This window comes from Marmota monax, unplaced genomic scaffold (assembly GCF_021218885.2).
Source record: "Marmota monax isolate L192 unplaced genomic scaffold, Marmota_monax_Labrador192_F-V1.1 WCK01_AAM20220418_F8-fsc00031, whole genome shotgun sequence".
Lineage (NCBI taxonomy): Eukaryota > Metazoa > Chordata > Mammalia > Rodentia > Sciuridae > Marmota > Marmota monax.
In genome coordinates, this window is record NW_026695197.1 from 19254604 (window position 1) to 19270704 (window position 16101).

Here is a 16101-nt window from a genome sequence, read left to right on the forward strand (position 1 = left end):
TGATGGAAGGATCAATTTTTGTTTGGCTCACTTGGGATAGTATAATTTGTATTCAAAGACAATGTAAATGAAGAAGAAATCTATTCAATGGCGGGTTGTCCCAGAAATATAATTTCTATAAGTACAGATTTAATTACTCAGATTACTAATCATTTAGTAGGGATGAATTTACCATTTGCCTGTCCTTTTAATATCTTCTCTTCTTCCACCTCTCCCATCCCTAGGGAAACATGTTAAGTCTAATTCTATGTGGATTCAAATGTCAAACTAACAACCAAAGTAGGGTTATGAAATAGTTTGCAAATTTCAAATTACTCATATCTTGCCAATACTCGATTAACAAAATGGGTTTCAAAATAGTATTTTCCCTAAAAAGTTATTAAAATTACTCATAAAATAGTAATTTTAAAAATTAAAATTTAAAATAAATACATATTTATTCAAATTATTTACTTTAAGTGATTTTAAATAATTACCTTGATATCTGTTCCAAACTTGGTTCCAAAACGAATGTTTCTGACACAGTAGGGAGACTGGCTCATGCTTTCAGTTCCTCCACAAAGGACAACTTCAGCATCTTTAACACAAATTTCCTGTTTAAAATCAGACAATAATAAAAAAGTTCTTTTATTTTTTTTATACTTGGAGTATGTATTCAGAAGTACAAAAGATTTTATAAATTAGTAGCATGTCCTAGCTTAGTGACCCAAAGCAAATACTTTGAAATAATTATAAAGCAAATGTTAAAGTATGTATTCCCAAGATATAGGAGGGTAACTAATAGACTTCAATAGTTCATGCCTGAGTAACACACCCTACCTGAATTTTGGCTAAGAACTGTAATTCTTGATATAAATCTTAAAAACTTGCAGAGATGTTAATATTGGCATAAATGTATGATAAAGGACAAAACCATTAAACAGACAAAAGAAAAATCTATTCTACTAATGGATGCATCTGAAAGACAAGAGTTACAATAATTAGGACAATCTGGAGAATCTATAAAAAGGAATTAATTTCATTCTTCCAACTCTTTCCATCATCTGCATTTCTCAGGAAACAATAAGTCTCTAAGAATGTGATATTAAAAACAAACAACCCAATCAACAAATGGGCCAAGGACCTGAACAGACACTTCTCAGAAGAGGATATACAATCAATCAACAAATATATAAAAAAATGTTCATCATCTCTAGCAATGAGAGAAATGCAAATCAAAACTACTCTAAGATATCATTTCACTCCAGTCAGAATGGCAGCTATTATGAAGACAAACAACAAGTGCTGGCGAGGATGTGGGGAAAAAGGTACACTCATATATTGCTGGTGGGACTGCAAATTGGTGCAGCGAATATGGAATGCAGTATAGAGATTCCTTGGAAATCTGGGAATGGAACCACCATTTAACCCAGCTATCCCTCTCTTTGGTCTATACCCAAAGGATTTAAAAACAGCATACTACAGGGACACAGCCACATCAATGTTTATAGCAGCACAATTCACAATAGCTAAACTGTGGAGCCAACCTAGATGCTCTTCAGTGGATGCATGGATAAAAAAAAAAAATGTGGCATATATACACAATGGAATTTTACTCAGCAATAAAGGAGAATAAAATCATGGCATTGCAGGTAAATGGATGGCGTTGGAGAAGATAATGCTAAGAGAAGTTAGCCAATCCCCAAAAAACAAATGCTGAATGTTTTCTCTGATATAAGGAGGCTGACTCATAGTGGGGTAGGGAGGGGGAGCATGAAAGGAATAGATGAATTCTAGATAGGGCAGAGGGGTGGGAGGGAAAGGGCAGGGGATTAGCAAGGATGGTGGAATATGATAGACATCATTATCCAAAGTACAAGTATGAAGACACGAATAGGGGTCAACATACTTTATATACAACCAGAGATATGAAAAATTGTGCTGTATATGTATAATAAGAATTGTAATGCATTCTGCTGTCACTTATTTTTTTTAAAAAATCACTAAAAAAAAGAGGAAAAAAATTAAAGCCAAGAAAATTCAGAGCACTATTTAAGACACATTATTGTAAATTCATGTGAAAATTATTTATTTGTTACAATATCTCTGTGTCTCTTATTTTGTAATGAAAAGACTTTCTACCAATGGTATTATTCAGTTCCTTTGTAATAAAATACACTTTCTGGGATATTCTTAAATTCTTCAACTCCCCTTCTTGCCTTATAGTCTTTATTCAGTATTTCAGAATACCTCACAGGTAACTCTCAAACTTGGGTTCAAATTCTGCCTCTGTGACTTAATAACCTTCATTCTTACAATAATCAGTTTCCTTGCCTGATAAAGTGGGAATAATAATAATAATAGTTCTTGCTTCAAAGGATGACTGTGAAGATAATGAATGTAAATCTCAGGTAGTGCTTGGCATATAGGAACCACACAATAAAAATGATAGTCATGATTAGCTTTTTTAAGAAAAAATTGTGTCAAAATATACATATAATTTACCATTTTAACCATCTGAGTGCTCAGTTCAGTGGCATTAAACACATTCATACCACACTGCAACCATTACTACCATGTTTCCAGAACTGCTTTCATCTCGTAAAATTTAAACTCCATACTGACTAAACATTAACCTCCCCTTCTTCTTGCCCCTTAGTTACTGGAAATCATCATTCTACTTTTCATCTTTATGAATTTGACTACCCTATGTGCCTCACATAAGTGGAATCATTTGGTGACTGGCATATTCCACTTGAAGATTCTACTTCAATCATTCTTAAAAGTTAATGTGTTTGAGAAACTATTTTCTTCTTATGAATATTTTCCCAAGAAATGTCAAATATTGACCTCTCTTAATAGGCTCTATAAAATGAAAAAGCTAAAGTGTTCTACTGAAGTGGATCATTTCTTCTAATAACTATTAGCATATGTTCATGGAATTAAACAAAATGTTGCCATACCTGACATCCATTCACAATGGATTGGAAGCCAGAGCCACAGAGCCTATTGACAGTGAGAGCTGGGACCTCTTGTGGGACTCCCACTCGCAGACCAACATGTCTTGCCAGGTATGCAGCATCTGAAGAACTCTAGATCAGAGAGAGGGACAAGAAAAAGAATTTCCTCTATAAATCCAGGCCTTTAAAACAAACACAACAGAAATGGAAATGTTGGCAACCTATCAGAAATGATAAACTACATGGCCCTAAGGTAAAACATGATGCATATACTACAGCATATTTTACATAATATGTGCCTATGATTTGATAAATGCTATAATTTGGTCAATTGTGTTTTTTCCATTTTTATAGTGGTAAAATATATATAAAATTGATCATCACCATTCATACCAGTTCAGTGGTATGAAATACATTTGTAATGCTATACTATCACTGTCAATTGCTTTTTAAACACACAATGGATGCTTGCTACATAGAGAAATTCTTGTATTAAGTCCTCAATATAAGATGGAAATTTTAACAGAGCTACTTAAAAATGGACTACAGGCCTGGGGTTGTATAGTCCTATAGTAGAGTGCCTGCCTAGCATGCACAGGCCCTAGGGTTGATCCTCAGAACCATAAAAACAAAATAAAACAAAAAGAAAAATGGAATAGGCTTTTTTGAAAGATAGAGAATGTATCCAGACTGTGGTTCTCAACCTTGCTACTGGCTGGAATAACCCCAGGAGCTTTACTAACACACTTTTGCTGAAGCCTCTGACCAAACCAACTAAATCAGAAAGGCTAGAGGTGATATTCTTTTGCCAAGGTTTGTCTGTTTTGTAATTATATTTCTTATAATACCAGATTGGTAGTGTCCAGATTGGTAAAATAGCTGCTTCAAAAAATAAAAGCCCTAATTTGAGATAATAAAAAGAATATCAGGCTAGAAGTTAGGAGATATAGACTGGAATCCAGACTCTACCATTCCCTGGAAGTGGGAACTCTGGTTTATATAACTCTCAAGTTCCTTACTTATGCAGAATCATGTGCAAGTGTCTGGGTTAGAACAGAGTATATTCGTACTTTATCATCAAGAACTTTAAATACCTCTCAAAATAGTGTGGACTAAATAGGCAAGTTCAAAATATAGTAAGTAGATCCTCACTATTCACAGATTCCATATTTGCAAATTCACCAATTTGCTAAAATTTATAACATAATCCAAAAATCAGTACTTGCAGCATGTTTTCGATTAAACATGAGCAGAGTAGTAAAAAATCTGAGTTGTAGATACACACCTTTCCAGTTGAGGTTGAACCAAGTGATACTCTGCCTTCTTGTTTTAGCTTTCACACTATAAACATGTGTCCTTCTTGTAGTCTACTGAATGCCGTGTTGTTTGCATTTTTGTGCTTTTTTGCTGGTGAATTTGCTGTTTAAAATGGCCCTCGAGCATAATGATAAAGTGCTGTCTAGTATTCCTAAAGCAAAAGAAGGCGGTGATGTGCCACATGGAAAACATATGTATATTAGAAAAACTACACTCAGGCATGAATTGTGCTTTGGTTATCAGTTTAATGTTAATGAATGAATAATATAAATTAAATGAGGTGCCCTAAAACAGAAATATACATAAAACAAAGATATGTACTTGAATGGTTAATGAAAATGTGGCCAGAGACTTGCAGGAATGTGACCCTGTATTTCCTCTGGGAGCAATGGTTTAGTAGAACTAGGCTCCTGATCTAGGTCCCAGCAGATCAAACCAAACCAGAATGGGGTCACTTATGCTAAGTTCCATGTAATCAAATTGAGCTTTTCAATAGGCCAGTTTTTGCAAAATGGGAGATTCTAGTCAACCTGAGTCAGTGTAATAAGGATATCCCCTCTATTTTAACCCTAGAAGGAAAGTAACATTGACATAATCAATCTCCCTTTGTTCTGCTTCTGTTTTCTTCAGTCCTTTTCTGCCTATAAAGCCAACCTCCTGTGCTCAGCTCACAGAAACATTCTGTTTTAAAGAACAAGGTGCTGTGTAAGTACAAGTCAATTAGAACTCTAAATTTGTTGTAATTTGTTTTTTGGACATCATTTGCTAATTCAATGTTAACGGTGTCTATATAATATAACTACCGTGAGTAACAAAAATCAACTGTACCATGAACAGTCAAATGGCAACAAATTAGATCACTTAAACAAGAGGGACAAATTTCTAGAGATATAAACTATAGAAATTGACTCAAGAAGAAACAGAAAATCTGAGTAGACAAGTGAAGAGTTTAAATTAGTAATCAAGAAACTATCCACAAAGATAATTCCAGAATGGCTTCACCAAAGAATTCTATTAAACATTTAAAGAAGAATACGAATTATTGACAAATCTTCCTAGAAACAGAAGAGACTGGATGTCTGTCCAACACATGGTATAAGGCCATTTATCCTGATACTAAAACTAAACAAAGATATCACAAGAAAACTACTGATCAATCAATGTCTTTTATGAATATGGATATAAAAATCCTTAACAAAATACTAGTAAACTGAATTTAGCAATGAATAAAAAGAAATATACACCATGACCAATTTGGACATATTCCAGGAACACAGACTGGTTCAATATCTGAAAATTAATTAATGTATCAATCATATTAATAGAATAAAAAACATAACTCCTATGGTCATCTCAGTCAATAGCAATATATATATATATATATATATATATATATATATTATTTATATATTTGTCAAATATATATATATTTGACAAAACCCAATATCCTTTCATGGTATTCAACAAACTAGGAACAGAAGGGAATTTTTCTAACTTGAGAAAGGGCATATACAAAAGCCCCTCAGCTATTATGATATTTCCTGTGACAATATACTGTATACAATTCCCTAAGATCAGGAATAAGACATAGATAAACCATTTCCTGTCATTTCTATTCAACTCTTGAGACTCTAGCTAGGACAATTAGGTAATAAAAATAATCCAGATTGCATTTCATTGCTTCTTAAGAAAAAAGTAAAATTTATTTATTCTAAATGACATCTAGTAACATTCAACTCAATTAGAAAAATAGCTTTGTGGTATTTGTCAAATGTTATTTGATGCTTATTCTCTATTCTGTCTACAAAGGCCTACTCCCAAATATTCCTCCATTAAACACTTAACACCCTTACCAGGAAACTGTGTCTCAGCCTTTCAGGAAACTTAATGCAAAAAAAGACTGCCTTTAGGAACAGAGGCATGAACACAATGAAACTGATACTACTCAAAATGACTTTGTTGTAAAGTTTCAAAGAACCTGTGCTGCAGGAAAATGGAAGGATTTTAGAATAAATTCATTTCTTTTAAAATAAATTCTAGGAAAAACAAAAATCAAAAATATTTTATTTCTATTTGATCTGCTCAAATGCTTTCTTAGATTAGAAGTAATAGTTCAAGAAAAAAAAGCAGAAAGGAGAACTAATATCAAGTATTCTTCATGAAAATGTTTTAGGTTCAATACAAATAACTGCAAAAGATAAAATGTCACTGTTTTTTTTGGATGTGAAGATACACATTGGCAAGATGGAAAGAACGAGTTCAAATTCAAGGCCTAGTGCCTTTGTGTGTCCACTTTCCTTTAATTGCAATCACGTCACTGGCATCTTTTTTAAAATTTGCCTTATCATCTCTATTAGATTATAACTTTCTCTTGATCCATGTCCCTTCTGATCCATTTTAGATGCTCTCACAGCACCTAAAATAGCTTCTTTCTAAGCACCCAATAGATTATATACTTTGAATGAATGAATATACAACTTTCAATAATCTGATTGTGGATGATGTACTTTGCATACCACATACTGAAGACAGAGGGAAAGGGAATTTCTTACTTCTCACAACACTGACCAAGTTCCTATAATGTATAAGGATTATGGGAAGTGTGTTTATTACTTGGGTCTGCTACTCTCTTGCTATAGTTTGGATATAGAATCTCTCTCAAAAAACCCATGTTTATTAAAGGCTTGGTCCCCAGCCTATAGTACTTTAGGAGATGCTAGAACCTTTGGGAGGTAGGGTTCAGTGAGAGCAGTTAGTTCACTGGGGGCATCCCCTCAGAGAGGATATTTGGGCTGTAGCCTCTTCCTGTATCTCTTTCTTTTCATTGGCTGGCATGAACAGACCTCTTTCCTGATGTGTTCCAACCATGATGTACCACACAGTCACAGGCCCAAAGCAATAGGGCCAAGTGACCATGGGCTGAAACCTCAAAAACTGTGAGCCAACTAAACTCTTCCTCCTTTTTAATTATCTTGGGCATTTTGTCACAGTAGCAGAAATCTAACTAATGTACCTCCTTGGGTAATACAGAGAGAAAATCAATTACTTTCACATGTCAATCTGCTGTTTAAGAAGTACTGAAATGCACGGAAGTCAGACAGATATATGGTTTCCAGAACATATGCTGCTTTGAATTATGCATGCTACCACTTCTGGAGTTAAAGGATTACTAAAAATTTCAAATACTTTCAAGTATTATGATCTTGTTCATCATGATGTCATGTTGAAGAAATTATTTTACGGAATGATCAAAGAAAGCAAATGAAGTGAATACTTTGCTCTACTAACCTGCATGACATTGCCTACAATGACACTGTCAACAGTTTCAGGTGGGACTTTGCCAGCAGACAGGGCAGCCTTGGCAGCAAACTCACTCAAGTCCGTAGCCGTGAAATCTTTCAAAAGACCTCCATAAGCTCCAAAGGGTGTTCGCTTAGCAGCAACAATAAACACACCTAATGCAATGAGAAAAGATTTATAAACATTCACAGATTAGTCAGTATCCTTAACATGCTTTAAATAATCTCACTGTGAAAACTTATGCTAAAGTACAATATTCAATTAAATAATTGTTATGGTTGGATTGAGATGTTCCCCCTAAAGCTCCTGTGTTAATGCAAGAATGTTCAGAGGTTAAGTGATTGGATTGTAGGAACTATAACCAAGAATCAGGTCATCCTAGTTTGAATGGACTTACGGGTGGTAACTGTGGGCAGGTGGGCCACACAGTTAGAGGAGGCGGGTCACTGGGAATGTGCCCTGGAAGGGTTGATCCTCTGTGGTTGTTTTTCTCTTCCTTCTCTCTGCTTCTTGGCTGCCATGAGGTGAGCAACTTTCCTACTCTGCGCCCTTCGGCCATGATGTTATGCCTCACTTTGCACCCAGAGCAATGAAGTCAGCTGTATATGGACTGAGGCCTCTAAAACTGTGAGTCCCAAATAAACTTTTCTTCAAGTTGTTCTTGGGTATTTTGATCATGATGATAAAAAGCTGACTAAAACAATAAATGAAAGTCTCTCTCATAGAATAAAATACAAAATGAGTCATACTCATGAGCAGAGTCTTAATGAGTTATTAGTTTGATCGATACCTACAATCAGGTAGGTACCAAGAACTGCACTGCATGCTACCATGCAAATTCATTCCATTTAAGACAACATTCTGGTCCTCAGGTGCTTTATAATGCTAGAAACATTTTTTGAAAACTGAAATGCTTCCTCTAACTGCTGGAATATATTGCCTAAGTATTAGGATCATATAATCTTCAAACTGGAAGAAACTTAAAGTTGTCAGAGGCCAAGCACTCACTCACCCTATAAGAACTTCCTCTAGTAAATTCCTGACAAAAGGCTCTAACTTCTGCTAGAAAACTTTCAGCAGGAAGGCACACTCTACTACCTGAAACATCATGTCCAGAAAGGACAACAGAATGAATGATCTGTCCCCATGTTGAGTTGACTTGGTTTATCAAGTCTTCCCCCAACTCTAGTTCTATTACATTTCAAGACAGATAGAATTTATGATACTTTGAATTGTATGCCATTGCTTCTGGAGTCACAGGATGACTGCAATTATACATTTCAAATACTATGATCTTTTGCTATTATCTTTTAACCTTTGGGATAAGATGGGAAAAAATAAGTCACCTTTTACCTGTGTGTTTATTGCTGTTAAGCAATACTCTTCAGAGCTTATGGAGCTAATAAGGACATTTTGTCACTTTCACACATATCTATTCTTCCCAACAATTCCACAAGGTAAATGTTATAGCTAACAAACAGAGGCACTGCCTGAGTGATAGATTTCATATTAGATATTTTGCAGGTACTAATTGATTCTCCCCAAAATAACATGAGTTCACATTTCCACATCTTATCAAGAAATTATGAGACTTTTAACAGTGGGTTTGTGCTAAGATACTAACCTATAATCCAGACTATTCAAGCATTACACCACTGCTTGTATCTAATCACAATCCTTCAGCTTATGGTCATGATCCCCCTTCCATGGAACAAACTTAAATCTGGCTTAAAAAAATCTTAGTCTCTCCTCATTCTGACTGAAAAATTTACAATATAAGGAATGTGAAGAACAACATGTCTAACCATAATCTAAGATCTACTCAGTTCTCTAGGTAAAATTTTTAGGTATTCATAAAAGGCCATAAATATTAGTTCGGTGCATTGGAAATGTTTTGTCTGGCAGCTGGGTTATTCTGTGCCATACTACGGCTTCCTGAGTCTCTGTAGATGTCATCTAATCCTTTTTCCTTAAAAGTCTTTGCCTATTTCTATATTGGTATTTTCTTCATTATGTGTTCCCCTTTGCATGCCTTCTTCCTAATTTCCATAGTTCTGTTTCTGATCGTGGTCTAGTATGCTCCCATCTCACCAACTCTCCCACAGATAACAATGAAAGCCTCCAGCCAATATAAAAGAACAACTACCTGAATTCTTAGAAATGAATACAAATAGGCAGAGATGGACAAAAGCTGATAGGAAAAAGTACAGAGTAGGAGTCCAATTTATTTATAGCAATAACTGGAAGGCTAGTAGTCCAGGCTGCATGGAATAACTACAATTCAGGAACTCATAGTCATAATGATTTGAAAAATCAGATGACAAAGTTCATGGCAACCACAGCTGCTGGAAAATGACCAAGAATCTGGGAAGGAGAAGCACCACAGAGAAAGAATCCCAATTTTATATAAATTCTGCCTAAGTATCTAGATGAACTCCTAACCATGCACATGGAGGACAGACAATAATCATCTCACCAAGGTTAAAAACAGTGACCTTACATCTGAACTGCTGCCTGTTACAGAGGAAGACATAATTTGTAATTTAAGTTCGGACAAAAGAAGTCAATATAATACAATATAATAATTTTTGTTTCAAAGGAACAAAAATTCAAACTCTATAATGTTTCATCTGCTTCATTTGTATGAAGAAACAAGAAAATGTGGCTTTCAATAAAAAAAGACAATCAATGGAGACCAACCCTAAGAAGACCCAGGTGTTAGAATTAGCAGATAAGGATTTTAAACAGCTATCATAATTATACTCAAGTTTGTAAAGAAAAATATAACTCATAATAAAATATAGGACATTTTGGCAAAGACAAAGAAATTATGGCAAAAACAAATTCTAAAATTTATGTAATTAATATCTAAAATTTAAAATTCACTGAATAAGCTTAACAATGGAATAGAAATGAAAAAAGCAAGATTCAGTGATGTTGAATATTGATAAATAGAAATTATCTAATCTGAAGGGTAGGAAGAAAAACAATTGAAAATAATCCATGAAAGGAAATTTGTTAAGTTGGACTTAATTAAAATTTAAAAAATCTGCTTTAAAAAAGACACTGTTAAGAGCATGAAATTTCAGACAAGTCACACTAGGTGAAAATATTTATAAAACACCTATATGGCAAGAGACTGGATCCACAATATATAAAGAGCTCCTAAAGTTCAATAATAAGAAAACAAACTCAATTTAAAAATAGGCAAAGGAACTGAACAGATATCTCATCAAAAAAGATTGCAGATGGCAATGTGAAAAGCTGCTCAACATCATATGTCATTAGGAGTTGCCAATTAAAACATGAAGATACCACTACACAACTATTAGGATGGCTAAAATCCAAAACACCAACAATATCACACACTGGTAAGGTTGTGGGGCAACAGAAATCCATTCACTGCTGGTGGAAATGCAAAGGAGTATAGCCACTTTGGGAGACACTTTGGTAGTTTTTTACAAAATTAAACATACTTTAACCATATGGTTCAGCAATTGTGGGTTTTTTTTTTTTGTATTTACCCAAATGATTTGAAAACATACACACAAATGCTTGCTCATAATTGTCAAAACATGGAAGCAACTAAGATGTCCTTCAATAGATGAATAAACTGGGGTACACATGATGGAATATTATGCAATGATAAAAAAAATGAGGTATCAAACTATAAAAAGAAATAATCTTAAATGCATATTATTAAGAGATGGATGTCAATCTGGAAAGGCCACTAGTGTATGATTCTTGTGTGTGTGTGTGTGTGTGATGCTGGGGATTGAACCCAGGGCCTTGTGCATTCAATACAAGCACTCTACCAACTGAGCTATATCACCAGCCTAGTGTATGATTCTTACTGTATAATATCTGGAAAAGGCAAAGCTATGGAGACAATAAAAAGATAAGTGCTTGCTAGGGGTTCAAAGGCAGGGATGAATAGGTAAACTACATAGGATTTTTAGGGAAGTGAAATTACTCTGCATGATGCTGTAAAGCTATTACATATCATTTATATATCTGTTAAAACTTAGAGGGAACCTTGATATAAACTGTAAACTTTTTAAAATATTATTATTTATTTTTAAAGAGAGAGAGAGAGAGAATTTTTTTTTATATTTATTTTTCAGTTTTCGGTGGACACAACATCTTTATTTTATTTTATTTTTTGTGGTGCTGAGGATCGAACCCAGCACCCCACGCATGCCAGGCGAGCACATTCCTCTTGAGCCACATCCCCAGCCCTAAACTGTAAACTTTTATTAGTAACAATGTACCAATATTAGTTCAGCAACTGTAACAATTATACCCCATTAATGACAGATGCTATTGATGGGGAAGGAACTATGATGGGATGAGGGACACATGGAAGTGCTCTGTACTCTTTGCTCAATTTTTCTATAAAAGTTTTTAATAAAAAATGCTTTAAAACATTTGTTAATTTTTAAAAAATAAAAAAAAAATGGGTAGAAATTTAAGGACTGACAGCAGTTATGGTGTCATAGAAGGAGTGAAGAGTGAATAGGTAGAAAAATATTTGAAGGAATAATAAGTAAAAATTTGATAAAAGACATGAATGTGTAGATGTAAGCTCCCAACAGAATAAACACACCACACACACACACACATCTCCCCTCCCACTTTGGAATGTCACTGTTAAACTTCTGAAATTCAAATATAACAAAACTCTTAAAAGCACTCAGAAAAATGACATTTGCATACAGGGAGTGATCTGAATGACCAGTGATAACTTCTCAGAAACAATGGAAGTTAATTTAATGTTTCTCTGCAAAGTTCCTTTCACAAGTTTCTCCCCCATACTTCATAATCAAAGAAAGCATTTGTGAGGGGCAGCAAAATATATGACACTATAAAAGAAAAAGTATGGGCAGAAAATATAACAAGAACTTCCTTCTTACCATAGCACTGCTCCTTACTTGATGCTCCCAGACTATAAGGTTAGCTTGAGTGAGGGCTTAACTAAATACAATTATTTTGAAAGAAGAAAATCAATAAAAATAGTATTTCCTCTTAAACCTTTAACTATATTTATTATAAGTACTTATAATATTTATTATAAACCTTTAAATATATTTTTAAAGATAATTTCAGATGTACAGACACAAAAACAAAGACAATTTAAAGATTTTCCCTTGTTATTTCATAAGACATTTTAAAACCTGGTCAATATTTATTTGACCTGATGCTAAGGTTATGGGGTTATCAAAAAGTTTAAACAGGGGCTAGGGTTGTAGCCCAGTGGCAGAGCACTTGCCCATATATGTGAGGCACTGGGTTCGATCCTTAGCACCACATAAAACAAATAAATAAAATAAAGGTATTGTGTCAATCTACAGTTAAAAAAAAACAAAAAGGTTTACACTTCTCAGAAGATGATGTACAATCAATCAACACATGAAAAAATGTTCATCATCACTAGCAATTAGAGAAATGCAAATCAAAACCACTTTAAGATTTCATCTCACTCCAGTCAGAATGGCAGCTATTATGAAGACACACAGTAAGTGTTGGTGAGGATGTGGGGAAAAAGGTACACTCATATACTACTGGTAGAACTGCAAATTGGTGCAGCCAATATGGAAAGCAGTATGGAGATTTCTTAGAAAACTAAGACTGGAACCACCATTTGACCCAGCTATCCCTCTCCTCGGTCTATACCCAAAGGACTTTAAAAAAGCATATCACAGGGACACAGCCACATCAAAGTTTATAGCAGCACAATTCACAACAGCTAAATTGTGGAACCAACCTAGATGCCCTTCAATAGATGAATGGATAAAAAAAAATGTGGCATATATACACAATGGAATATTACTCAGCAATAAAAGAGAACAGAATCATGGCATTTGCAGATAAATGATGGAGTTAGAGAAGATAATGCTAAGCGAAGTTAGCTAATCCCACAAAACAAAATGCCGAATGTTTTCTTTGATATAAGGAAGCTGATTCATAGTGGGATAGGGAGAGGGAGCATGGGCGGAATAGATGAACTCTAGATAGGGCAGAGGGGTGGGAGGGGAAGGGAGGGGGCATGGGTAATTAATAATGGCTGAAAGTGATGATCATTATTATCCAAAGTACATGTATGAAGACATGAATTAGTATGAGTATACTATGTATACAACCAGAGATATGAAAAATTGAGCTCTGTATATGTAATAAGAATTGTAATGCATTCCGTTGTTATATATATATTAAAAATAAATTAATTAAAATTTTTTAATTAAAAAAAAAAGGTTTAAATATAGCAATCTTTACTGCCAACCTAAAATCTTGCATCTTTTTTTCTTGGTTTTAAAGGCTCTGAAAATTCAGATACTAGATTTCCAAACTTAAAGAACAGTGAAGAGACGGTGAAGAGTAGTGAGTCAAAAACTCCAAGAAAGGGCCTGTCTAGGTGTGCTGATTTGACAGCCAGGAAAAGGATGAAGAGCAAAGCAAGAACTCTGCCCATCTTTCCAGGAAGATCATAGGTAAATATTTACTCATTTCATTAGACTTCTTTCGTTACTAATTCAAGACCACAATTAGAACAAATTAAGAAAACTGCTGAGGCATCCATTTCTGTTTCAGAAGTTAAAGTAACTTAATAGCCCTGCCTGTTTGCCTTGAGGGGCAACATGAACTACCCAATAAAGCTTATGAGCAAAAGTAGAATTTGCTGGGTGAAAACCTTCTGCCAAACACTGGGTAGGTGCTAATAAAAATTGGGATGGAAGAGGGATTGGTTCTTCTTGTTGACTAAAATAAGATCAGTTATTGATAGTCTTTACCAGTATTAATTATGCTCCCATTCAAAGGTATCCTTTTTCTTACAATAATCAGGCATGTGCTCTTCTTACCACTGGTCCTGCAAGCACTTGGTATGCAACTTGAGAGGTGAGCCTTGTCTTTGATGTATTATAGCCTGTAATAGTCACTACTAGAAGTTCAAGTTCTGTGCTCTTAATGAAGTCAATAACTACCTGTGTTGTTAGAGATAAGCCACTTTACCTTTTGGGACATTAGTGTCCTTCTCTGTAAAATTTAAAAAAATGGAAAAAAAAATGACCACTATGTCTAACATATTTCCTTAATACAGGTGCTGATGTATAATATTTTATTGGGTTCATTGTTTCTGTCAAAATTTCAAAGGGGTCTGTTATAAAAAAAATAAAGGGTAATAAGAACTAATGAAATAGTAAAATGAGAAACCAATAAAAACTTTCTTTTTTAAAAGGAAAGCCATGGGCTGGGGATATAGCTCAATTGGTGGAGTGCTTGCCTTGTATGCACAAAGCCATAGGTTCAATCTCCAGCACCAAAAAAATAAAAATAAAAAATAAAAAAGGAAAGCACATTTATTATAAGGCAGCTTTTAAATAAATTGGTTTTTCAGAATGAGTCTAAAAAAAAATATTGCTCCCCTTTCCCCTATCTGGAGTTCATCTAATCCTCCCATGCCCTCTCCCCCACCACATTATGAATCAGCATCTTTAAATCAAGAGAAAACATTCTGCATTTGTTTTTTTTTTTTTTGGGGGGGGGGCGGGGATTGGCTAACTTCACTTAGAATTATATTCTCCAGCTTCATCCATTTACCTGCAAATGCCGTGATTTTATTCTCTTTTAATGCTGAATAATATTCCATTGTGTATATATACCATATTTTCTTTATCCATTCATCTACTGAAGGGCATCTTCAGTAGATGAAGTTGTGAATGGTGTGACTCTACTTAGTGTACAACCAGAGATATGAAAAATTGTGCTCTATATGTGTAATATGAATTGTAATGCATTCTGCTGTCATATATAACAAATTAAAATAAAAACAAAAAAGGAAAAAAAAATACATGTTGCTTAAGTAAGTGTAGTAAGTTCAGAGTTGAGAAGGGCACTGATAAAATGAAATATGCATTGTAGGGAACTTGATACACTGCATTTTTGCTTCAGAAAACCTACTTTTCATCTGCTTTGTTCATGTGTTATTTTGGCTATTCTGATTTCCAGATTCCCCTATTTGGGAATTTCCACCTGGGAGTTTCACAGGCATCAAAAACTTCTTTGCCTAAAGCTGAATTCACAGTCTTCCTTTCCAAATCTATTCCTCCCTATTTTACAAAGTCCACAAGTGGTATCATCAGAGTCATTCTTGACATCGACTTCTCATTTAGTGCCCTGAGCCAATCTATCACCACTTTCTACCAAATCACCCCTCTTTCTTTCCTCCAATTCCATGGTCCCCATACAAAGTCATCGATACTTGTTGCCTGGACCTCTGCAATTGATCCTAAAGTGATCTCCTTATGCTAACAGAAGCAGCCCTACAGTTGTGGGGAAATGGGTGGAATAAAAATCAGATGCTGTCACTCTCTCCTTCAAATCCTGTATTGTATTCTACTGAATTTACAAAAATCAAACCACACCTCCTTCACAGATCATACTGGTCCCTAGAACACCCAAAAGCCAGGTTCTTATATTCTGTCAAGGATCTCAAGTCCTTAATCCATTTTCTACCTGAATGTTCTTTAACAGGACACATCTTTAAAAT

General features: G+C 34.6%; 1 protein-coding gene across 1 annotated transcript in view; it reads right to left on the reverse strand.

Annotated features, from left to right (window-relative positions):
- The window catches only part of Acaa2 (acetyl-CoA acyltransferase 2), a 28689-nt gene that overhangs the window by 11849 nt on the left and 739 nt on the right, over nucleotides 1–16101 (reverse strand). Inside the window, exons 2-4 of the mRNA XM_046428406.2 lie at nucleotides 7545–7711; nucleotides 2943–3071; nucleotides 477–593 (exon numbers count right to left, since the gene is read on the reverse strand). Coding sequence (XP_046284362.1) covers nucleotides 477–593; nucleotides 2943–3071; nucleotides 7545–7711 — 413 coding nt within the window. The remainder of the gene's footprint in view (nucleotides 1–476; nucleotides 594–2942; nucleotides 3072–7544; nucleotides 7712–16101) is intronic.